At 43.4% G+C, this 21,710-nt stretch overlaps 1 protein-coding gene across 4 annotated transcripts in view; it reads right to left on the reverse strand.

Moving 5' to 3' along the window:
* Window positions 1-21,710, reverse strand: part of NMNAT3 (nicotinamide nucleotide adenylyltransferase 3) — a 151,415-nt gene that overhangs the window by 111,041 nt on the left and 18,664 nt on the right. For all 4 annotated transcript variants that reach the window (XM_029617405.1, XM_029617403.1, XM_029617402.1 and 1 more), the window contains one exon: window positions 523-675. In XM_029617405.1, coding sequence (XP_029473265.1) covers window positions 523-631 — 109 coding nt within the window. In that variant the 5' untranslated portion in view covers window positions 632-675. The remainder of the gene's footprint in view (window positions 1-522; window positions 676-21,710) is intronic.

The raw sequence follows: 21,710 nt of genomic DNA on the forward strand, positions 1-21,710 counted from the left end.
CTATAGCAGTGGTTCCCAACCCTGTCCTGCACATCTTCTCTCATGCATTTTCATTGTGGATATCCTGAAAACTCAACTGTCTGGGGGGTCCACAAGGATAGGATTGGGAACCACTGGTCTATAGGGACCATAAAATTAATCTCCCACAAATTCCCAACTCATGCCCACATCTCACATGGAACCCCTTTTCCACATAACCCCATAAAAGTTTATATATGTATCCCCTATACACACAATCCCCCCATAAATACTTAGCATACTCATGCACTTAACCCCCATGCACATTATGCATAAACCCAAAATACCCCCAGCCATACATTCTTATATAAATACACACTCTCCCACAACATACACTCCTACACAAACCCTAAACCATCTCCCACATCCATGCCCATCCACACAAATGACCACACACACTCGTAGACACTTTCCAAGACTTACAAACCTTTCCACATACCCCCAACCACCTACACATATAACCAGACACATGCACCCACATAACCTCCTTCCCTCAATACCAACCTGTTTGATGAAGGTAATCTCTAGCCAGTTCAAAGAGACGCAGATGCATGTTTGTGATCGGGTTAAATGAACCACAAGCCAGTAGAGCAAGAGGTATTCTGCTAATCATTCTGACAGATTCAATGTATATCAAATTTCTTCAAAGAACTTTACCTTTAATAAAAAGAAGTGCCTATTAAAACATTGCTTTACTATAACTTATCATAATTAGTCAATTTTTATAACATGAAGAAGTCAATCAGATCACATTGTGCCCTGTAAGAGACTATTTTTGCACAAGCTATTCTTACCTAAAGTTGCTGGAAAAAAAAATCCTATTTCTTAAAATGTGATTACCTACCTTTCCCTTGTACATAAATGAGAAGTACGAAAAAAACAGAGAATATAATCATAAACCACAATTCATAGAATCACAACATAAAACATCAAATATAAATATAAACATAATTTCAGATTTACATCTTTCCTTTGGCTTATCTCCCACAAACCCCCAAGCAACACTTAATCCTTGCTCACTTCAAAACAGAGACCTGAATAGTATTTAGGTGCTCAAGAATATTTAATCATATAACCAGGCCTTTACTATTTTTAAATTATTTTTGGTCTGCAAGTCATAAGGGATAGCATTCCAGATAGTGGTGCAAAGCTCTTATTAATAGCATATAACATAGGAACAGCAAGTGGTGGCATAGATTGCAAAGATTTTAGTGTCCACATTGGAACAACGATACAAAAGTTCAGCCAAATATTTAGACTCACCACAACAAAACATTTTAAATATTTAAATTCAAGAAAGCACTATAGAAGCAGAAATGCTATCTACAGGTGGTAAGGATGAGAAGCAAGTCTTCTTTGTAATCAGATTTCAAAGAATGATAAGAGGCAGGTTAATATTTGTGAAGAATGCATAACTACTGAACAAAAGCCAGCAAGATGACATTTTTATGCATTTGCTAATTTAAGACAGTGGTCCACACATTTATCTCTTGAACAGCTAAATACAATGATTTCTATTTGGGTGCTACTTTTAAGAGCATGTACAGGCTACAGCTGTTACAGATTACAGCAAATGCACTCATCATCAGTATTAATCCTAAAAAAGTCTGCTCTCCTCAGCTTTCCTCAATGGTAGTGATTTTCAATTAGCAATTACATTTAAGATCTGTCTTATCTATACAAATATATATATATGAAAGGCTGGTCACGTCAGTCACACTATGTCTGTGGTTACCAGGTGGCACGCAGAACAATAGCAGGTTCAATGTACAAAGAGAATATGTTCTGTCTGCAAAGCACTGTCACAAACACACACAGGCACACACAGACAGAGGCAGAAATACACAGGCACATGCATGCATATACATGCAGGCAGATACACATACAGAGGTTTCTCCGAATACACACACACAGGAGCACATACACACCCAGGCTGTCATTGCCCAGACAACCCAAGCAATGTTACTCAATTATTTTGTTTGAAAGTACTTATCTCCATCAAAACTGTGTGGGATCTCTCTTTAAATGTAGTGATAGACAGGATTATTTGATTTTGCATTTTGTGGGGGTTTTTTTGTCAATTATTGAGATGTTTTTAATGATAAAACCAATAAGAAATTTAAAAAATGATGTACATTAGAAGAATAGTCTGTTTTATGTCCCTTAGCTTTGTAATATAGGAAGAGCATGTTTTGTGAAACCTTCCCTCTAAATTAGTGATATGATACTCGTTACTTTAATGTGATAAAGGAACTAATGGAAATCTATTTATTTATGCCAAGATTATAATATCTGAGGTACTATATGCATTTTAAAACTTAAGAGAGCCAGATCTATTGAGATTGCAGTTTAGATGGTGATAGTATTCCTCTGTCTTCTTTCCCAATGAAGCTGGTTCTAGGAAGATTTCACCTCCATTTAAAATATTGCTGATGCTACAAGGAAGAGACTATTTCAGTGAACAGAACAGTGTTTCCTGGGCTAACATAATGAAGGAAAAGGGGAGGATTAAGCAGCTTGTGTGAAGTGGGCTCTATGCCAGTATGGTGGCTGGAGGGCACTTAATGTGTCAGAATCAGGAACTGGCTATTTCTTACCAGATGAATAACTGACAAACCATGCAAATAGGTGAATGTGCTCAAAACTGCACAGCTGAATTGGGCCTAAATTGCTGTGTTAGGAATACCAGATAGCAGCAGGATGGTTTTGTGCTCTGTCATTTTTCTCGCTTTAAATGAGCACTATACCTGAAAGTCTTTTTAAACATCTGAAGATGACTTTGAAGCCTGCATTTTATTTCCCCCGACTGAAAATTCTGCAGAGCTGTGCTGTCTATGAGAATATAACCTGTGTTCAATAGGAGCCTGACATTTTTTGTTAAGCAGCAGGCTAGAGAAGAAACCGGCCCGTCTTAAGTGGCTGATCAATATAAAGTGCGACTAGGCAACTTAATTACTTCTGAGTTTTATAGTGGAAACATCCCTCTGGTAGTTTCATTGAGATAAAGCACTGCAGCTCTGTGAGTTTACAATGTCTCTGTCACCTTCCTGTCCTAACACTTTTCCCCAAGAAATACTTTTTTCAATGAGTCTTCGCTAGAAGGAGAGCATACAATAGGGCAGTAGAAAACTTTTCTGTATGTCTTTCAAAGGATTTTTTTGCCCCTCAAGCTGACAGCAAGTTTCTGTTATATACCATAGGCTTGGTATCTTTTGAAGGTAGATCTCTCTTTATCACAGTACTTATATGTTTCAAGGTAACAATTAAAGAGAAAATTTAAGGATATATGTATCTAAGTATGTACATGCATACAAAAACACACCTATAGAAACTGAAATTAATGGCAAATAAAGTCTGATGGGCCCATCTATTCTGCTTATTTTCCCTACTTTCTACAGTTCCACATACACTACCTGACTCCACCTTTACTGCCACTTTTAATCTACTAGAAATCATTCTTGTTCTTGGCTTTTTCAATTACAGTACCACTTTTGCCACCTCCACTGAAAGGTTATTTTATATATTTTTCAACCAGTCTGTGAGGAAATATTTCCTTATTATATTCTTAAGACTATCCCCATCCAGCAACTTGGCATGAACCCGCTTGCTCTAGATATATTTTACACTGCAGAATGCTTGCTCCTCAACAGTTTCTTCTCCACGCTGAAGAGCTCTAACCTGTTTAGCCTTTCTTTATAAGGGAGCTGTTCCAATTCCTTAACCATTTTTGCTCTTTTCTAATTCCACTATATCCTTTTTGAGATGGGGTGACCAGAATTGCACACAGTACTCAGTGTAGCTGTACCTCTGACCTATACAAAGGCATTATAATTTTCTCTGTTTTATTCTCTTTTCCTTTCCAAGTAACTCCTAGCTGTTATGACTTGTGGTGTGTGAACCCTGGGCCGAGGCGAGAGGTGCGGTCTCAGCAGTTGTCAGACACAGCTGTGGAATAGAGTCTTTATTATGAAAGAAGAAAGGCACAGCCTGCGGAATGGGAGGTGCAGTAAAAGTAAAGCTCTGAGCAGAGGGGTATACCCAGAGGGAATACCTCCGATGTGAAGGTCCGGTAGTGGCCCGTAGAGTGGGATATGCCAGGAAGTCTTTCCGGAGAGATGATAATACCTCCGACGTGTAGATCCGGTAGTGGCCCGCGAAGCAGGGGTATGCCGAAGGATCCTCTCTGTAGTGATGATGTGGTAGTGGCCTGCAGCGCAGGGTATACCGAGGGATTCCTCACACAGAGATGAGATGGTGGTGGTCCGAGGTACAGGAACACGGAAGCAGGTCCAGTAGTGAAAGAGTGGAAAAGGCCTGCAGCGCAGGGTATACCGGAGCAGTTCCCACATGGAGGCTTGGTACTGTGGAAGTCCGTAGAGTTAGGTACTCACAAGAGGAAGTTCCAGGAAGGGTCCCGGAGCATGGGAGCAGATAGTAGTCCAAGGCAAGAGGCCCTCCGAGGAGCGGATAGCTAGAGACAAGAAAGGGCCCCCAAGGAGCGGGTACCCAGGGCATCTCATGCCAAAGTGCAGTCCCTGGAACAGGAAGTCCGAAAGGATGATGCGGATTCAGCAACAAGGGAACTCCTTGCTAACTTGTCAATAGGCAGGGCCAGTCAGCTTAAGTGCAGCAGAGAGATGAGTCATCCAGAGGGGATGCCCCCAAGGTTCTCGCCATGATATGTATAAGACTGGTCCATGCACGCGCGCGTCTGGTGATCCCAGAGGCAAGATGGCGGTCGGCAGCACCCACGCTGTCCCAGGAACGCCAGGCAGGCCAGCGGTGGTTCGGAGGCCGCCATTCTTCCCACAGATGATGATGCAGCAAAGAAAGAGGTGAGCATTAGTGGTCGCAGCCATCTGCAACCAGCAGGTGTAAAAGTACCCCCCTTCTTAGGGCTCCTCCCTGGGGGTTTGGTTTCCGAGGGTGAGAAATGTGAAATTGTCTGATCAAATCCTTGTTGAGGATATTGGTTGCAGGCTCCCAATTATTCTCCTCAGGACCAAATCCTTCCCATGAGATGAGATACTCCCAGCGCCTTTCGCGCTTTCTTATATCCAAGATGTCCTCAACCTGATAGGTGATGTCTCTTCTGCTGTTAGAGGTTGGGGTTCAGGTGTTTTCTTTGAGAACTCCGAGAGGATCAGTGGTTTTAAGAGAGAGATGTGGAAGGCGATGTGGATTCTAAGTGAAGAGGGTAACTGAAGGCTGAAAGTAACTGGACCCAAGCGGCAAAGTACTGCAAAAGGCCCGATGTATCGGGGCGCAATCGAGCGGAAGGCAGTTTTAGGTAGATGAAGCCACTACTGAGCCATACTTTGTCTCCGGGGTGCAACTAAGGAGCTGCCTGGTAATGAGCTTCGTAGAACTTCTTAGCCTTTTGACCAGCCTGTTGGAGGAGTTGTTTGGTGTGCTCCCAGAGTTGGTGCAGTTCTTGTGCCGAGGCCTGTGTAGCGGGAGATGACATAGACAGAGGCACTGGTAGAGGAGGCAGAGGTTGGCGTCCATAGACAATTTGGAAGGGTGAAGATCCAGTTAAAGCTGACTGGTGGGAGTTTAATGCAAACTTGGCCCAGGGGAGTAAATCAGCCCAATCACTCTGCCTAGAATTTATGCATGCCCAGAGAAACTGTTTTAAAGCACGGTTCGTTCTCTCTGTCTGTCCATTAGCCTGCGGATGGTAGGCTGATATCAAATGTTTTGCAAAGTGACCTCCAGAATTTTGCTGAAATTGGACCCCTCGATCGGAGAGGATGTGTCTTGGTAGGCTGTGGAGGCGAAAGACGTGGTGGATAAATAGTTTCTCTAATTCTGGAGCTGAAGGTAGTCCGGGTAGTGCCACGAAGTGAGCCATCTTTGAAAAGTAGTCCACGGTGACCCAGATGGTATTGTTGCCGCTGGATAGAGATAAGTAGACAATGAAGTCCGTAGCTATATGGGTCCACGGCTTGCTGGGTGTGAGAAGTGGCTGGAGAAGCCTCCAAGGGTGACCTGCTGGCGGCTTTTGTTGAGCGCATGTAGGACATGACTCTACATAAGTCTGGATGTCTTTCTTCATGGTGGGCCACCAGTAGAACCTTTGCAGGGTAGAAAGTGTTCTGGCTTGTCCAGGATGGCCTGCGAGCAGAGAGTCATGTGCCCATCTGAGGATCTTTCTGAGCGGTTGGGTCAAAAATGTGACGTGGAGTATCTGGAACATCTTCTGTGGAAAATGAACGGGAGAGTGCGTCAGCTCGGATATTTTTATCAGCTGGCCAATATCGTAATAGGAAGTCGAACCGGTTGAAAAACAGGGACCAGCGGGCTTGCCTGTGATTCAGGCGTCGTGCATGACATAAGTATTTGAGGTTCTTATGGTCGGTGTAAACCGTGATTTGATGTTGCGCTCCCTCGAGCCATGGGTGCCATTCCTCAAATGCCAATTTAATTGCCAGAAGTTCCTCGTCTCCAATCCCGTAGTTTCGTTAGGCAGGGGAGAAGTGTCGAGAGAAAAACGAGCAGGGGTGCAAGGTGTGATTGGCAGAATGTTGACTGAGGACAGCACCAACCCCATCAGATGCATCCACCTCAACGATGAAGGGTTATCAAGGGTCTGGGTGGTGTAAACACAGCTGTTGCAGAAACGCCTGCTTGAGTTCTTGGAAGGCAGTCACGGCTTCTGGAGACCAGTGAGAGGGGTCGGCTCCTTTTCGAGTCATGGCTGTGAATGGAGTGGTCAACATGGAATAATGGTGAATGAATGATCTGTAGTAGTTAGTAAAACCTAAGAATCTTTGAAGAGCCTTAAGACCAGTGAGTTGTGGCCAATCCCAAATACTCATGGTCTTTTGTGGATCCATTTGGAATCCCTGGCTAGAAACCACATAGTCCAAAAAGGGAACAGAGTCCTGATGAAAAGAGCATTTTTTCAGTTTGGCATATAATTGGTTGCCTCTTAATCTCAGCAAGACATTGGTGATGTCTGAATGATGAGTCTGAAGGTCTTGAGAGAAGATCAGTATGTCATCCAGGTATACTACTACACAGCGGTAAAGCATGTCCCTGAAAATTTCAAACATCATGTTTTGAAATATGGCCGGGGCATTGTAAAGGCCAAAGGGCATGACTAAATATTCAAAATAGCAGTTGCAGGTGTTAAATGCGGTTTCCATTCGTCACCCTGGCGTACCCGGACCAGGTTATATGCCTCTCTGAGGTCTAATTTAGTGAATATTTTGGCCCCTTGGAGCCTATCAAAAAGTTCAGAGATTAGCGGCAATGGGTAGCGGTCCTTCATAGTGATCTCATTTAAGTCACGGTACTCTATGCACGGGCGAAGGGAACCGTCCTTCTTTCCAACAAAAAAAGAACCCTGCTCCGGCAGGGGAATTAGAAGGCCGAATGAAGCCTTTCGCCAAGTTCTCTTGAATTTAGTTGGACATCACCTTGATCTCCAACACCCTTCCCTCTGGGAGGTTCGGAGTTGGATAGTAAATTTATGGTGATGAGTTCAGGGCTTCAGGGAGCTCATGTGCTGCTAGTTCGTCTTTGCGTGCTAAATTCCTGGAAGGTCTTAATTTACGCATCAGACAACCCAGATCCCAATGTAGTTCTTAGGACAGAGTTCGGAATTCAATAACATATTTAGTCAGTGATTTGGCATCTTGTTGCAGATGCAAGAGAGCAGATCCTGCGATGGTCTGGCGAGCGGAGTCGTCAAATACGGAGCAAAATAGAGTGAGGAAGCCTGTCAAATAGTTGAGAATTGGATCCATTCGCTCTCAAAGAGGTGATGCCCAAGCCAGGGCTTTTCAGTCCAAGAGGGACAAGATGTACGTAGCTTTGGACACTACGTTGGGGAAATATGCAGGTTGCAGTGTAAAATGCACACTACACTGATTTAAAAAACCCCTACATAACAAGGGGTCACCTGCAAAACGAGGGGGTGCCGGCAAAGGCACGAAGGGTTGGACTGGCAACACCTGAGGAGCGGGAATAGGCTTGGCAGGCATCGATGCAGAGTCCAGCCGAGAGCTTAGCTGATTGATAGCGTTAGTCAAAGTCTTTAATACATTTGTTGCTCTGAAACTCATTGGCCCAGGCCAGGGATGGCCTGGGCCTGAGCAGGTACATGGAGTTAGCAATCTGTTATGACTTTATTTATTTTATTTAAAGGTTTTTTGTATACCGAGGCACGTTTGGAACATCACCTCGGATTACAATAGAACATAATGCAGCAACAGGCTTTACATAAAACATGTATGAATACATTATACATGGTAGCAGGAATTAAACATAAATATTTGGATTGGGATGAATACGGAATAAAAACAGAAGAACAGAATAAAACTTAATAAATAAACAACGCCTGTAAAGAGGGCATAACTACGGAACATCGAGGGGATGCAGGCAGAGTTGTTAAAGCAGAAGTGAGAGATTGAGAGACTTGTAGGTTTGTGACCCCTGGGCCTAGACGAGAGGTGTTTCTGCCCACAGGGAGGAGCCCTATGAGCTTCACCATTGGGAGGCACAGTCTCAGCAGTTGTCAGACACAGCTGTGGAATAGAGCTGTGGAATAGAGCGCCCACGCTGTCCCGGGAACGCCAGGCAGGTCAGTGGTGGTTCGCGGAGGCCGCCATTCTTCCCACAGATGATAATGCAGCAAAGAAAGAGGTGAGCATTAGTGGTCGCATCCGTTTACAACCGACAGGCGTAACACTAGCATTGTGTTTTTTTGGTCACACACTCTTCCTTGTAGAATTCTAACTCACAAAAATTCTTAGAACTACTTGCATGCACTTCATGTTTGAGATCTCTACACAGGTTTTCAATAATATTCATGTCTTGTGACTGTGAAGGACATTCCAAAACCTTGTTTCTTTCCTGTAAATATTGCATGGTTGATTTTGAGGTATGTTTTGGCTCGCTGCCTTGCTGAAGCATCCAACCTTTTTCAGCTTCAGTTTCTTCACTGGCTGTGGGAAAATTAGTTGCTAGGATATGTTATTTAGTTGGATACATACTTCCTTCCACCTGCATCACATTTGATGTGCCACTGGCTGCCATACAACCCCAAAGCATAACAGATCCAACTCTGTGCCCAACAGTTAGCAAGGTGTTCTTTTCTTCTAACATTTCATCCTTTTTTCTCCTAATGTACAGTTGTGCTCATATGTTTGCATACCCCTGGCAGAATTTGTAAGATGTGCAGCATTTTAAGAAAACAAGAATGATCAGAAAACATATCATATTTAATGTGTTTGAAATTAAATAATTATGCATCACAGGATAGCACAATCATTAAACAAACCATAGTAATAAAGGAAATAATAAAAAGGTTCTGTTCAAAAGTTTAATACCCTTACTTCTTGATATCGTGTTTTGCCCCCTTTTGCATCAATGATGGAATGGCGATGCACCTGCCTCTAGTCCTTAGTGGGGTGCTGTTTTTGTCTGGATTCTATACAGGAGACTTATGACAAGTAATGGGTTTGACAGTGTAGAGGCACGAGGGCAGTCAGTCATACATTGAGCTATTACCTTTCCTAAAGCTTTGGGATATGCCTTTAGTAATAGCTTCCTCTCTGGTCACTTATCACCCCAGCAACCAATTTCACTCTCCCAAAGCTTAAAGGGGTGAAGCTTGAAACCCTATAACTCTAAACTCTTTATTAATCCCTGGTTTTTTCCCCTGAAATATATTAGAATACAACTTTAATTTCCTTGTCCTTTAATTACTCAACTGGGTTAAGAATTCATCCCAAAACATCACAAAGTTTAGGAAATATTAGCTTTAATGCAGGACTTAATACTCGCCTGAGAGTGGGTTAACAGCTGAAAGAAGCATTTAAGTTGTTACATTTGATGGGCTGCTCCTGTGGACTGCGACACTTACCTCCCTGGCCAGGCCTTCCTTCCTGCCTCCTGATGCTTGGTTCATGCTCCACGCAGTAGACTGCCGTATCCCGATGCAGCAAGACATCGCTGATTCCTCTCGTGGCAGGACACCACCTGCCCCAATTGACACTCTCTCCTTAGGTGTGCGCACGCCGGATTTCTTCTAATTTAAAGGGCCAAAGCCAAGAAAAGCCCTGCAGTACTGAAAGATGATGTCACTCACTAAGCCATAGAAAGGGCTCACTTGCTCCTTCTCTTATCACCTCAGCAACATGTCCCACTTCTCCTGCAGTAGATTTAGTTGCTTCAACTACTTGTCTTCAGTCCTAGCCTTGTCTTCAGTGTTCCTTGCCTGCCTGTGCTTCTCTTGGCCTCACCCTTCCTGCCTATCCATCCTTAGTCCTCAGATGGATACCAGGTTTGAAATCGGCCTGATCTTGGCTACACTTGACTGCAGTCTGACACTGACCACTGCCTGCCAGCGGATATGCCTAACTGCCACCTGCCTCTAACCATCACTTGGACCTTGGACTCGTCTGACCTCCATCACCTCTGACCTAGTTATCCAAGGACAACCACATCTATCATCAGCAGAGACCCCCATCTAAGACCTGCTGGCACTGCTACCCTTGGGCTCAACCTGAAGGGATCGAAGGCTGGTATAGGCGAAGCTCCAGCTGGGTCTCTGCTTCCTCCAGGTTCACCTGTCAATAGTAGGAATCTGCAGGGCTCCTCCCTGAAGATTGCACCAATCCTCGCTCGGCTCAAGAGTCCACTAACTCAACATAAGTTTGTTACAGATAATGTCCATGAATTTTTAGTAACTGCCTTCACAGTTTAAGGTTTCATAAACACATACCCCCTGTGGGTTTATTCCAGTGTGCTTCTTTAACCAAACCTGCAGTTTCTTCTAATGACCATTTAGTTAACAACTCTGGGTAAACTGCAAACCTTCTAGCACTCTTGAAACTAAACCCAACAAACAGACCTCCTTATAACCATCAGGCCAATGTTATATTGGCGCGTGTTAAAGGGGCGCTCATGATTGAGTGTCCGCTCCCTTAACGAGCACCGACCCACCTCTCCCGGGCACCCGATTTAATATTTAAATCGGATGCAGCAATAAAAAGGAAGCACTAGGGGAAATTGTGCGCCCCTAGTGCCTCCTCAGCAGCGGGTGCCTGGATGAGGTGGCTGTCAGCAGGTTAGGAAAATGGACACTCATTAATTGAGCATCCCTTTTCCTAACCTGGCACACTTTAAAAAAAAACCATTTTTTTTAGGGACATTTCTAATTTTTTTAGTTCCTCCAACTTAATATTGCCACGACATTAAGTCGGAGAAAGTACAGAAAAGCAGTATTTTCTGCTTTTCTGTACATGTTTTGGGCTCCTCCAAAATTAATGTCTGCTTGGAGCAGGCGTTAATTTTTGCGAGTAAAAATGTGCATGTCGGGCGCACATTTTTTTTGGCATCGGGGGGAATAGATAATAGCCTCATTAACATGCATTTACACCTGATGAGCGCTATTACCTATGTGCGCAACTGGACAAGCGTTTTGGATGCGCTAACCCCGTTTTGCATTGGAGGTTATGCACATGTGTCCAAAAGCGCACATCCAATCGCCGTTGAACCGTGTGCTGAGGCCAGTGCACAGTATTGCATCGGCCTGCATGTTAGTTAGAATTCCTCCTCAACAGTAACTTTAAGCCATAACGTAGTTGCTCCTAGCAGATAATAATAAAAAAAAACAAACCCCAAACCAAAGCGCAGGCACTCTAATTAATACACTCCAATCCCCAAATATGCAGCTTTTCCTAACATAAGAACATAAGAACATAAGAAAATGCCATACTGGGTCAGACCAAGGGTCCATCAAGCCCAGCATCCTGTTTCCAACAGTGGCCAATCCAGGCCATAAGAACCTGGCAAGTACCCAAAAACTAAGTCTATTCCATGTAACCATTGCTAATGGCAGTGGCTATTCTCTAAGTGAACTTAATAGCAGGTAATGGACTTCTCCTCCAAGAACTTATCCAATCCTTTTTTAAACACAGCTATACTAACTGCACGAACCACATTCTCTGGCAACAAATTCCAGAGTTTAATTGTGCGTTGAGTAAAAAAGAACTTTCTCAGATTAGTTTTAAATGTGCCACGTGCTAACTTCATGGAGTGTCCCCTAGTCTTTCTATTATCTGAAAAAGTAAATAACCGATTCACATCTACCCGTTCTAGACCTCTCATGATTTTAAACACCTCTTTCATATCCCCCCTCAGTCGTCTCTTCTCCAAGCTGAAAAGTCCTAACCTCTTTAGTCTTTCCTCATAGGGGAGTTGTTCCATTTCCCTTATCATTTTGGTAGCCCTTCTCTGTACCTTCTCCATCGCAATTATATCTTTTTTGAGATGCGGCGACCAGAATTGTACACAGTATTCAAGGTGCGGTCTCACCATGGAGCGATACAGAGGCATTATGACATTTTCCGTTTTATTCATCATTTCTTTTCTAATAATTCCCAACATTCTGTTTACTTTTTTGACTGCCGCAGCACACTGAACCGACAATTTCAATGTGTTATCCACTATGACACCTAGATCTCTTTCTTGGGTTGTAGCACCTAATATGGAACCCAACATTGTGTAATTATAGCATGGGTTATTTTTCCCTATATGCATCACCTTGCACTTATCCACATTAAAGTTCATCTGCCATTTGGATGCCAAATTTTCCAGTCTCACAAGGTCTTCCTGCAATTTAACACAATCTGCTTGTGATTTAGCTACTCTGAACAATTTTGTGTCATCTGCAAATTTGATTATCTCATTCGTTGTATTTCTTTCCAGATCATTTATAAATACATTGAAAAGTAAGGGTCCCAAATCAGATCCCTGAGGCACTCCACTATCCACTCCCTTCCACTAAGAAAATTGTCCATTTAATCCTACACTTTGTTTCCTGTCTTTTAGCCAGTTTGCAATCCACGAAAGAGCATCACCACCTATTCCATGAATTTTTACTTTTCCTAGAAGCCTCTCATGAGGAACTTTGTCAAACGCCTTCTGAAAATCCAAGTATACTATATCTACCGGTTCACCTTTATCCACATGTTTATTAACTCCTTCAAAAAAGTGAAGCAGATTTGTGAGGCAAGACTTGCCCTGGGTAAAGCCATGCTGACTTTGTTCCATTAAACCATGTCTTTCTATATATTCTGTGATTTTGATGTTTAGAACACTTTCCACTATTTTTCCTGGCACTGAAGTCAGGCTAACCGGTCTGTAGTTTCCCGGATTGCCCCTGGAGCCCTTTTTAAATATTGGGGTTACATTTGCTATCCTCCAGTCTTCAGGTACAATGGATGATTTTAATGATAAGTTACAAATTTTTACTAATAGGTCTGAAATTTCATTTTTTAGTTCCTTCAGAACGCTGGGGTGTATACCATCCGGTCCAGGTGATTTACTACTCTTCAGTTTGTCAATCAGGCCTACCACTTCTTCTAGGTTCACCGTGATTTGATTAAGTCCATCTGAATCATTACCCATGAAAACCTTCTCCATTACGGGTACCTCCCCAACATCCTCTTCAGTAAACACCGAAGCAAAGAAATCATTTAATCTCTCCGCGATGGCCTTATCTTCTCTAAGTGCCCCTTTAACCCCTCAATCATCTAACGGTCCAACTGACTCCCTCACAGGCTTTCTGCTTCTGATATATTTAAAAAAGTTTTTACTGTTAGTTTTTGCCTCTACAGCCAACTTCTTTTCAAATTCTCTCTTAGCCTGTCTTATCAATGTCTTACATTTAACTTGCCAACGTTTATGCTTTATTCTATTTTCTTCTGATGGATCCTTCTTCCAATTTTTGAATGAAGATCTTTTGGCTAAAATACCTTTTCACCTCCCCTTTTAACCATGGCGGTAATCGTTTTGCCTTCTTTCCACCTTTCTTAATGTGTGGAATACATCTGGACTGTGCTTCTAGAATGGTATTTTTTTTTAACAATGACCATGCCTCTTGGACATTTTTTTACTTTTGTAGCTGCTCCTTTCAGTTTTTTTCTAACAATTTTTTTCATTTTATCAAAGTTTCCCTTTTGAAAGTTTAGCACGAGAGCCTTGGATTTGCACACTATTCCTCTTCCAGTCATTAAATCAAATTTGATCATATTATGATCACTATTGCCAAGTGGCCCCACCACCGTTACCTCTCTCACCAAGTCCTGTGCTCCACTGAGAATTAGATCTAAATTTGCTCCCTCTCTCGTTGGTTCCTGAACCAATTGCTCCATAAAGCTATCATTTATTCCATCCAGGAGCGTTATCTCTCTAGCGTGACCCGATGATACATTTACCCAGTCAATATTGTGGTAATTGAAGTCTCCCATTATTACTGCACTACCAATTTGGTTAGCTTCCCTAATTTCTCTTAGTATTTCACTCTCCGTCTCACCATCTTGACCAGGTGGACAGTAGTATACCCCTATCACTATAGTCTTCCCCGACACACAAGGGATTTCTACCCATAAAGGTTCAATTTTGTATTTAGTCTCATGCAGGATGTTTATCCTGTTGGACTCTATGCCATCCCGGACATAAAGCACCACACCTCCTCCCGAGTGCTCCTCTCTGTCATTGCGATATAATTTGTACCCTGGTATAGCACTGTCCCATTGGTTATCCTCTTTCCACCATGTCTCTGAGATGCCAATTAAGTCTATGTCATCATTCACTGCTATACATTCTAATTCTCCCATCTTACTTCTTGGACTTCTGGCATTAGCATACAAACATTTCAAAGTTTGTTTTTTGTTTGTATTTTCATTCTGCTTTTTAATTGATAGGGATAAGTTAGAATTTTTTAGCTCAGGTGAGTTTTTAGTTACAGGCACTTGGACTATTTTTCTAATTATTGGAACCTCACTGTCGGGATGCCCTAATTCGAATGCATCATTAATATCCTTTGAAGATACCTCTCTCCGAACCATGCGCTGCTGAGCAACTGTCGGCTTTCCCCTTTGTTCTAGTTTAAAAGCTGCTCTATCTCCTTTTTAAAGGTTAGCGCCAGCAGTCTGGTTCCACCCTGGTTAAGGTGGAGCCCATCCCTTCGGAAGAGACTCCCCCTTCCCCAAAAGGTTCCCCAGTTCCTAACAAAACTGAATCCCTCTTCCTTGCACCATCGTCTCCATCCACGCATTGAGACTCCGGAGCTCTGCCTGCTTCTGGTGACCTGTGCGTGGAACAGGGAGCATTTCAGAGAATGCTACCCTGGAGGATCTGGATTTAAGTTTTCTACCTAAGAGCCTAAATTTGGCTTCCAGAATCTCCCTCCCACATTTCATATGTCATTGGTGCCCACATGTACCACGACAGCCTGCTCCTCCCCAGCACTGTCTAAAATCCTATCTAGGTGATGCGTGAAGTCCACCACCTTCACACCAGGTAGGCATGTTACCAGGCGATCCTCACGCCCACCAGCCACCCAGCTATCTACAGTCCTAATAATCGAATCACCAACTATGACGGCCGACCTAACCCTTCCCTCCTGGGCAGTAGACCTTGGGGAGATATCCTCAGTGCGAAAGGACAATGCATCACCTGGAGAGCAGGTCCTTGCTACAGGATTCTTTCCTGCTGCACCTGGTTGGTGCTCTCCTATCATGAGACCTTCTTCCTCCAAGGCAGCACCAGGGCTGCCAGTCTGAAGTTAGGACTTGACTACTATGTCCCTGAAGGTCTCATCTATATACCTCTCTGTCTGCCTCAGCTCCTCCAGGTCTGCCACTCTAGCCTCCAGAGATCGGACTCGTTCTCTGAGAGCCAGGAGCTCTTTGCATCGCATGCACATGTACAACTTCTCACCGGTGGGTAAAAAATCAAACATGTGACACTCGATGCAAAAGACTGGGGAAGCTCCCCTCTTGCTGCTGGACTGCTTCCTTCATCTCAATTTTGATCAGTTCCTATTTAAGTTTTAGGTTGCTATGGGAGTAGGAATGTGTCTAACGTCCTTTAAATGTATTAGTGAATTCACTATGTGTCTGGTAGTGGCCTACCGGGGTCTGATCGAATTCTCAATAAAGTTTTTGTTGATTTTTTTTTTTTGTGAAAGTGGCACCTGCCTATAAATTAAGGGATGAGCTAGGGGTGGGTGGGCTGGGAAATAAAACAGTCTAACTTCAGTTAGTCAGCCTGAGTAACTCACTGCTCTCTTGATTAACAAATATTGGTCCCTATTCAAACCCAATCACACTACCTCAACACCTTTCCAAGGTGAGTAACTGAGCTGAACTATTCAACGTTTTTACTTAGGTATACACTGCTCCTAGCTGATTTCTAGCTTCTGGCTACTTTTTGGGTTGGTTTTTTTTGTGGGTTTTTTTTTTCCAATACAAACACTCAGTTAGTATTAAATACAAACACTCAGTTCTTTAAAAGTCTGGAGAACATTCAGTTCTGCAGACTTTTAAAAATAGGAATGGTCCAAGAAAACAAACCGGTAGCCGATCCAAGATGGCTGACAGCAACAAATACAAAGAGCTGAATCGGTAGAAAAGGACTTTATTGAATCTTGCCCGACTCTGGCCGAGTTTCGCTCAACGAGCTGCCTCAGGGGCTTAGGAGCCACTTGAATTGGCTCAAATTAACATGAGTCTCTTTGCACCATTTTGTGTTGAGCAGCGAGTAGCAAGTCGCTGTTAAAAGTGATAAAAAAAAGAGGCTGTTTTAAAACAAGTCCAATAGTTTGGCTGTTGAATGTTTCTCTAACTGTGACATATGAGAGACTCATGTTAATTTGAGCCAATTCAAGTGGCTCCTAAGCCGATCTCTGATAAAGCACGAAACTCCTGCTTGGAGGAGAGGGTAAGTTTTTCAACAAAAAAAAAAAGCAAAATGCTACCTAGGGTAGGTTTAGGGGTTGGGGAGGAGAGAGGAAAAGGGAGCAAGGATAGGGTTAGGAAAGTTCCCTCCCAGTTCACTCCTTTATTGGAGCGGACTGAGAGTGAACTAGGCAAAGGCCTAATCGTATTGCTGCACGATTCTTTTAAAATCTGCTCCCCTCCCGCGTGCGGAGGCCACCCGCCCACCCATGTGCGCGCGGACATTAAACTCCGGCACACATGTGCGCACAGGAATCGCATTTTATAACATTGTGTGGAGAATGATCCTGTTACTTATGCAGAGGTTGGTGCCCAAATGCAGACTGACAGCTTTGAATTACAATCAGTTATACTAATGATTTGACTGTTCAGCTAATTAAATAGGGTGTGTGCTTTCATTCTGAATGTGCTTTCTTCTTGTGAGAGATATCAACCTTTGCTTTTAGATATATAATTTTGCTAGTGGCTGTACAGTAATTTTCTCAGCAAATGGCAACTAGCAGTAGCACAACTTTTGACATGGTGGCCTTACAAGTCTGCGCATACATCTCTCCCCATCTTGAATTCCAGAGGACTAAGATAAGGACAGAGGAAGCCAAGTTGCCTTTCAAACTTTATCAAAGATGCTTCTCCTTCAACCAAAGATAGATTATACCTTTTACAGCTGTATAATAACTATTGTACATAGGCTTTTAAAGCAACCTTTTAAAGCTATGTCAAGTAGTAAACTAAAGGGGGCACAGTGGTGGTCTGAGCACATGCCAAGCAATGTGAAATAACCCACCATCACAGAAAAATTGGACTCTCCTTGCATATGGCCGCGGCAGACCCGCGACTCGGCCCCCTCACTTCTCTCAAAGTGATCCAGCACCTGGTCCCTCGTCTCTGGCGGCTGTGGGCCGCCGGCTCCTTCCTCGGGCCGCCCCTGGGGCCTCCGGCTCTGCTGTAGTTACTGATGTTCTGCGTCGGGCCTCTCTGCGTGGCCCGTGGGGAGACACTGTTCCAACCAGCACTGTGGCCCTCCCTAGGCGCGCGTACAGCTGATCCTTTCATAGGGCCCGTGGCAGGAACCTGGCTGCAGCCCCGGATGATGTCGGCGGCAGAGCTCCGGTTTATAAGCCCGGCCTCAGCTCTCTGAAATCGCCTTTGCAACAGGTCCCCTCGCTAGTTGAGTGCTCGTTGCTTTTATTGTTCCTGATCCTGATTGTCTTCGTTCCTGTTTCCTTGTTCCTTCGTCTCTCCTTCGGATTGCTACCCTGATTTGACCTCTGCATTGCCTGACTACTCCGTTGCCTCTCTCCAGCACCGCTCCTCTGTATCGCCTGACTACTCCGTTGCCTCTCTCCAACCCCAGACCTCTGCATCGCCTGACCACGCCATTGCTTCTCTCCAGCCCTAGACTTCAGCTTCATCTGACCATCCTTTGACTCTCTCCTCATTTAGACCTCAGCCTTGCTTGCCACTGCTCCCAGCCTGCCGCCAGTCTTGAACCCAGTTTGCTTAAAGACGCCTCTTCAGCCTTTGTCCTGGACGTGGTTCATTCAGGCTTCGGCCTGCTCTTGCTCGGGCGCCCTCTGTCAGACTATGTTCCTATTGGCGCCCGGGTCTCCGCCTCATCCGCCTCATCCGCTACAGACTGTTACCTACACTAGTTGCTGCCTCTGGGCTGACCTTGATCCACCCATCGATGACCACTGACGGAGGCCACATAAGTCCAGCCGACCCCAGCACCCAAAGGCTCAACCCGCGGGGAACGAGGGCTGGTATTGGTGAAGTGCCAGCCGGCCTCTGTCCGTCAGCCCTCTCTGCTTGCCGACGTGGAGACCCATAGGATCCCTCCTACGGGTAGAGTCAACTCCACTTCGGCCCAAGGGGCCACCTCCGGTGCAACAGCATAGAACTTTGACCAATATTAATTTTCTGTGAACTCACCAAGCCACAGTTTAACAGGTATGAAATCCTTTTATACCCATAAAAAATGGCATTGCTTAGACTGCTATATAATGGGTATCTTAAAACTTCCCTAATTTATACACTCACAAATATTTTTCCACAATTATAAAATGCTAATCGTTTATTTTAATAACCTTTGTTCACAACCAAGAATTGTTAAGCTGCATAAACAATCTGCTACATGTTAAATATTCCATTCCACTCCATTTGTTAACAGGAGCAGCTCCACGGCATTATGATGAGATTAAGCATTTTTAAACTGCTCTCATTCAAATCTTATTTCATAGTTGCTGCATTAAATCATCTTAATAGATCTTTAAATTCATTTTCTAAGCAAGCAAAACCGGTGAAATAGAGTGTAATTACGTTTTCGTTCTGTGGGGGCAGGGACGTTAATTATTTTTAAAGAAAGCCCATAGTATAGGGTCAGAGTAGCCATATTGGTCCTTGAGTATCACTGCAATCTTTGTAGGTTGTGATACCTTTTAAAACACCAACGAAAAAAAGCTTTCAAAACCTCTCAGGACTTTTTTTCAAATGAAGATTTCTGTTAAAGAAAATCAAAAAGAATCTCAAACATAACACTATGGAATATATTAAGCTGCGTTCACCACTCATACTATTTGTGTCTTATTAATGCTATTTTTTCTGGTTTACATGCAGAATTATGCAATTTATAGCCTCACCAACAGGTTATATAGACTCAAACGTCAAATATATTTCAAACTGGTCTCCCTTTTCCTATAAAACAAAATCAGAAGTACCATAAAACAGGGTAATATAAAGGGTTTTTGTTTCCTACCTCTCACTGCCATCAGCAAGGGAACTTAATGTGTGAAGCACAGTTAGCCCCAGTACCTTCTAGAGATTAGTCCTATGCATGGAGTTTGTGAAGCCGGACTAACTACCCAAATGTAAATAACCTGCCAGTGGATCTTTAAAAAATAAAAACAAATATATATTTTAAAACAAATTGGCCTCTGTCAAAGTGCACCTTAGGCATGACTTTACCTTTTAAATCAAAAAGGGGGCGGGGGGGAATTCTAAAAATGAAGCACTTACCGGTAATTTTAGCAAAATCTTAAAATGTTAAGTTATATAGCACTCCAGTGCAATACGAATTGCAGGCAGTTATAGAAAAATATGAGAGAGAAGAGAAATATAAATTTCTTTTATTTAAAATTCCTTATTAACCGCCTTCTCGATTCAAAAGAATGCATCTTTCATGTGAAATTTCACACTGAGATCTAAATGTAGGCATCTAGAACATGGGTGTCCAACTCCAGTCTTCCAGGCCGAAAACTGGTCTGGTTTTCAGGATATCCCTAATGAAAATGCATGAGATAGATTTACATGCACCTGAGGCAGTTTGCAAACAAATGTATCTCATGCATATTAGGATTATTAATCCCTGAAAACCTTGAGAATCAAAGTTGAATACCCTTAAACTAGAACATCCACAAAAGGTGGAGTTATCCTGTGAAAGGTACATTAAAATGGCTGAGCATCCCAGCCAGCACATGGGAAGAAAGGAGGCAGGAAGGAACAAAGGATGGAAAATATGAAGGGCTCCATTCACCCAAAGTAATGGAAGAGAATAGCAAAATAAGATATTTGTCACAGATGGAAATAAGATATTTAGCACAAACCAGAGTAATCACCTTTATTGCTCTCTGCTCCAACCACAAGCACTGGTTCACCCAAACATGCAAGCTGTTTATTTACCTCTAGCAGAACCGCAGACTTAAAAACAGGGAAGTTGAGGTTCAAATCCTGCTTCTCCCACTGATGCTCCATGTAACTTTGGGCAAGACACTTCACGCACCATCAGATTGTGAGCCCTCAGGGGTGAGGAAATACTTACTATACTGGAATACAAAACCTGCCTTGAGCTTGGATTTGGAAAAGTGAGTATTTATATCTAAAATCCAAATTAATTTACTCCTGCTCAAGGCTGTTGTATAACTCCTATTTTGACATTTCCAAAACCTTTTTACACTTGCTGAAGAACAGGAAAGCTAGCTACAGCCAGCCCCCTTCTTGTACTCTAAACGAACTCCACAACACACACATTCCCCTATTTTTAAAAACTGGCTAAAGTTTTCAGTGTCAGAGCCATCATTAAAAAACCAGTGATGCTTACGTTTTTCAGTTTCAGCACTCACCTTTGAAAAAATAAGTTGGCCTAGTCTCATGCTTAACAGTAGCCTACACAGCACCTCTTTCCTCTTCTTCAATCATAACTAATTGTTTCTTTATTGCTTATTGTTATTCTTAAAACAATCACCACCTGAACTTTGTACTTCAATCAAACATAGAATCTATATTGACATTCTCTCAAAGTAGTGTGGTTGCCACATTAGTTCACTTATAGAAACATAGAAATGACGGCAGAAGAAGACCAAACGGCCCATCCAGTCTGCCCAGCAAGCTACGCACTTTATCCATTTTTTTTCCCTTTTTCTCTCTCCCACCTGTTACTATTGGCTTCCAGTACCCTCCAGCCCTAATTCCCCTCCACCCCACCACCAATGTAGAGAGCAGCGCCGTATCTGCATCCAAGTGAACATCCAGCTCAATTAGGGGTAGCAACCGCTGTAACAAGCAGGCCACACCCCTGCCCCATACTCTTACCCACCCCTGGTTTTTTTTTTTTGTTTGGGTTTTTTTGTTGTTGGGTTTTTTTTTTTTTTTTGGAGATGGCAGCCCTCCATCCTTCCGCTCCGTGAAGGTGGAACACCAACCACTGGCATCCCGCTCCGTGAATGCCTCTGTGGCTACTGCCGCTCCGTGCAGTGTTTTGCTGCACGGAGCGGCAGACTCCCTCTAGACTTGATGAATCCACAGTGTTTATCCCACGCCCCTTTGAAGTCCTTCACAGTTTTAGACTTCACCACTTCCTCCGGAAGGGCATTCCAGGCATCCACCACCCTTTCCGTGAAGAAATACTTCCTGACATTGGTTCTTAGTCTTCTTCCC

This window comes from Rhinatrema bivittatum, chromosome 9 (assembly GCF_901001135.1).
Source record: "Rhinatrema bivittatum chromosome 9, aRhiBiv1.1, whole genome shotgun sequence".
NCBI classification, from domain to species: domain Eukaryota; kingdom Metazoa; phylum Chordata; class Amphibia; order Gymnophiona; family Rhinatrematidae; genus Rhinatrema; species Rhinatrema bivittatum.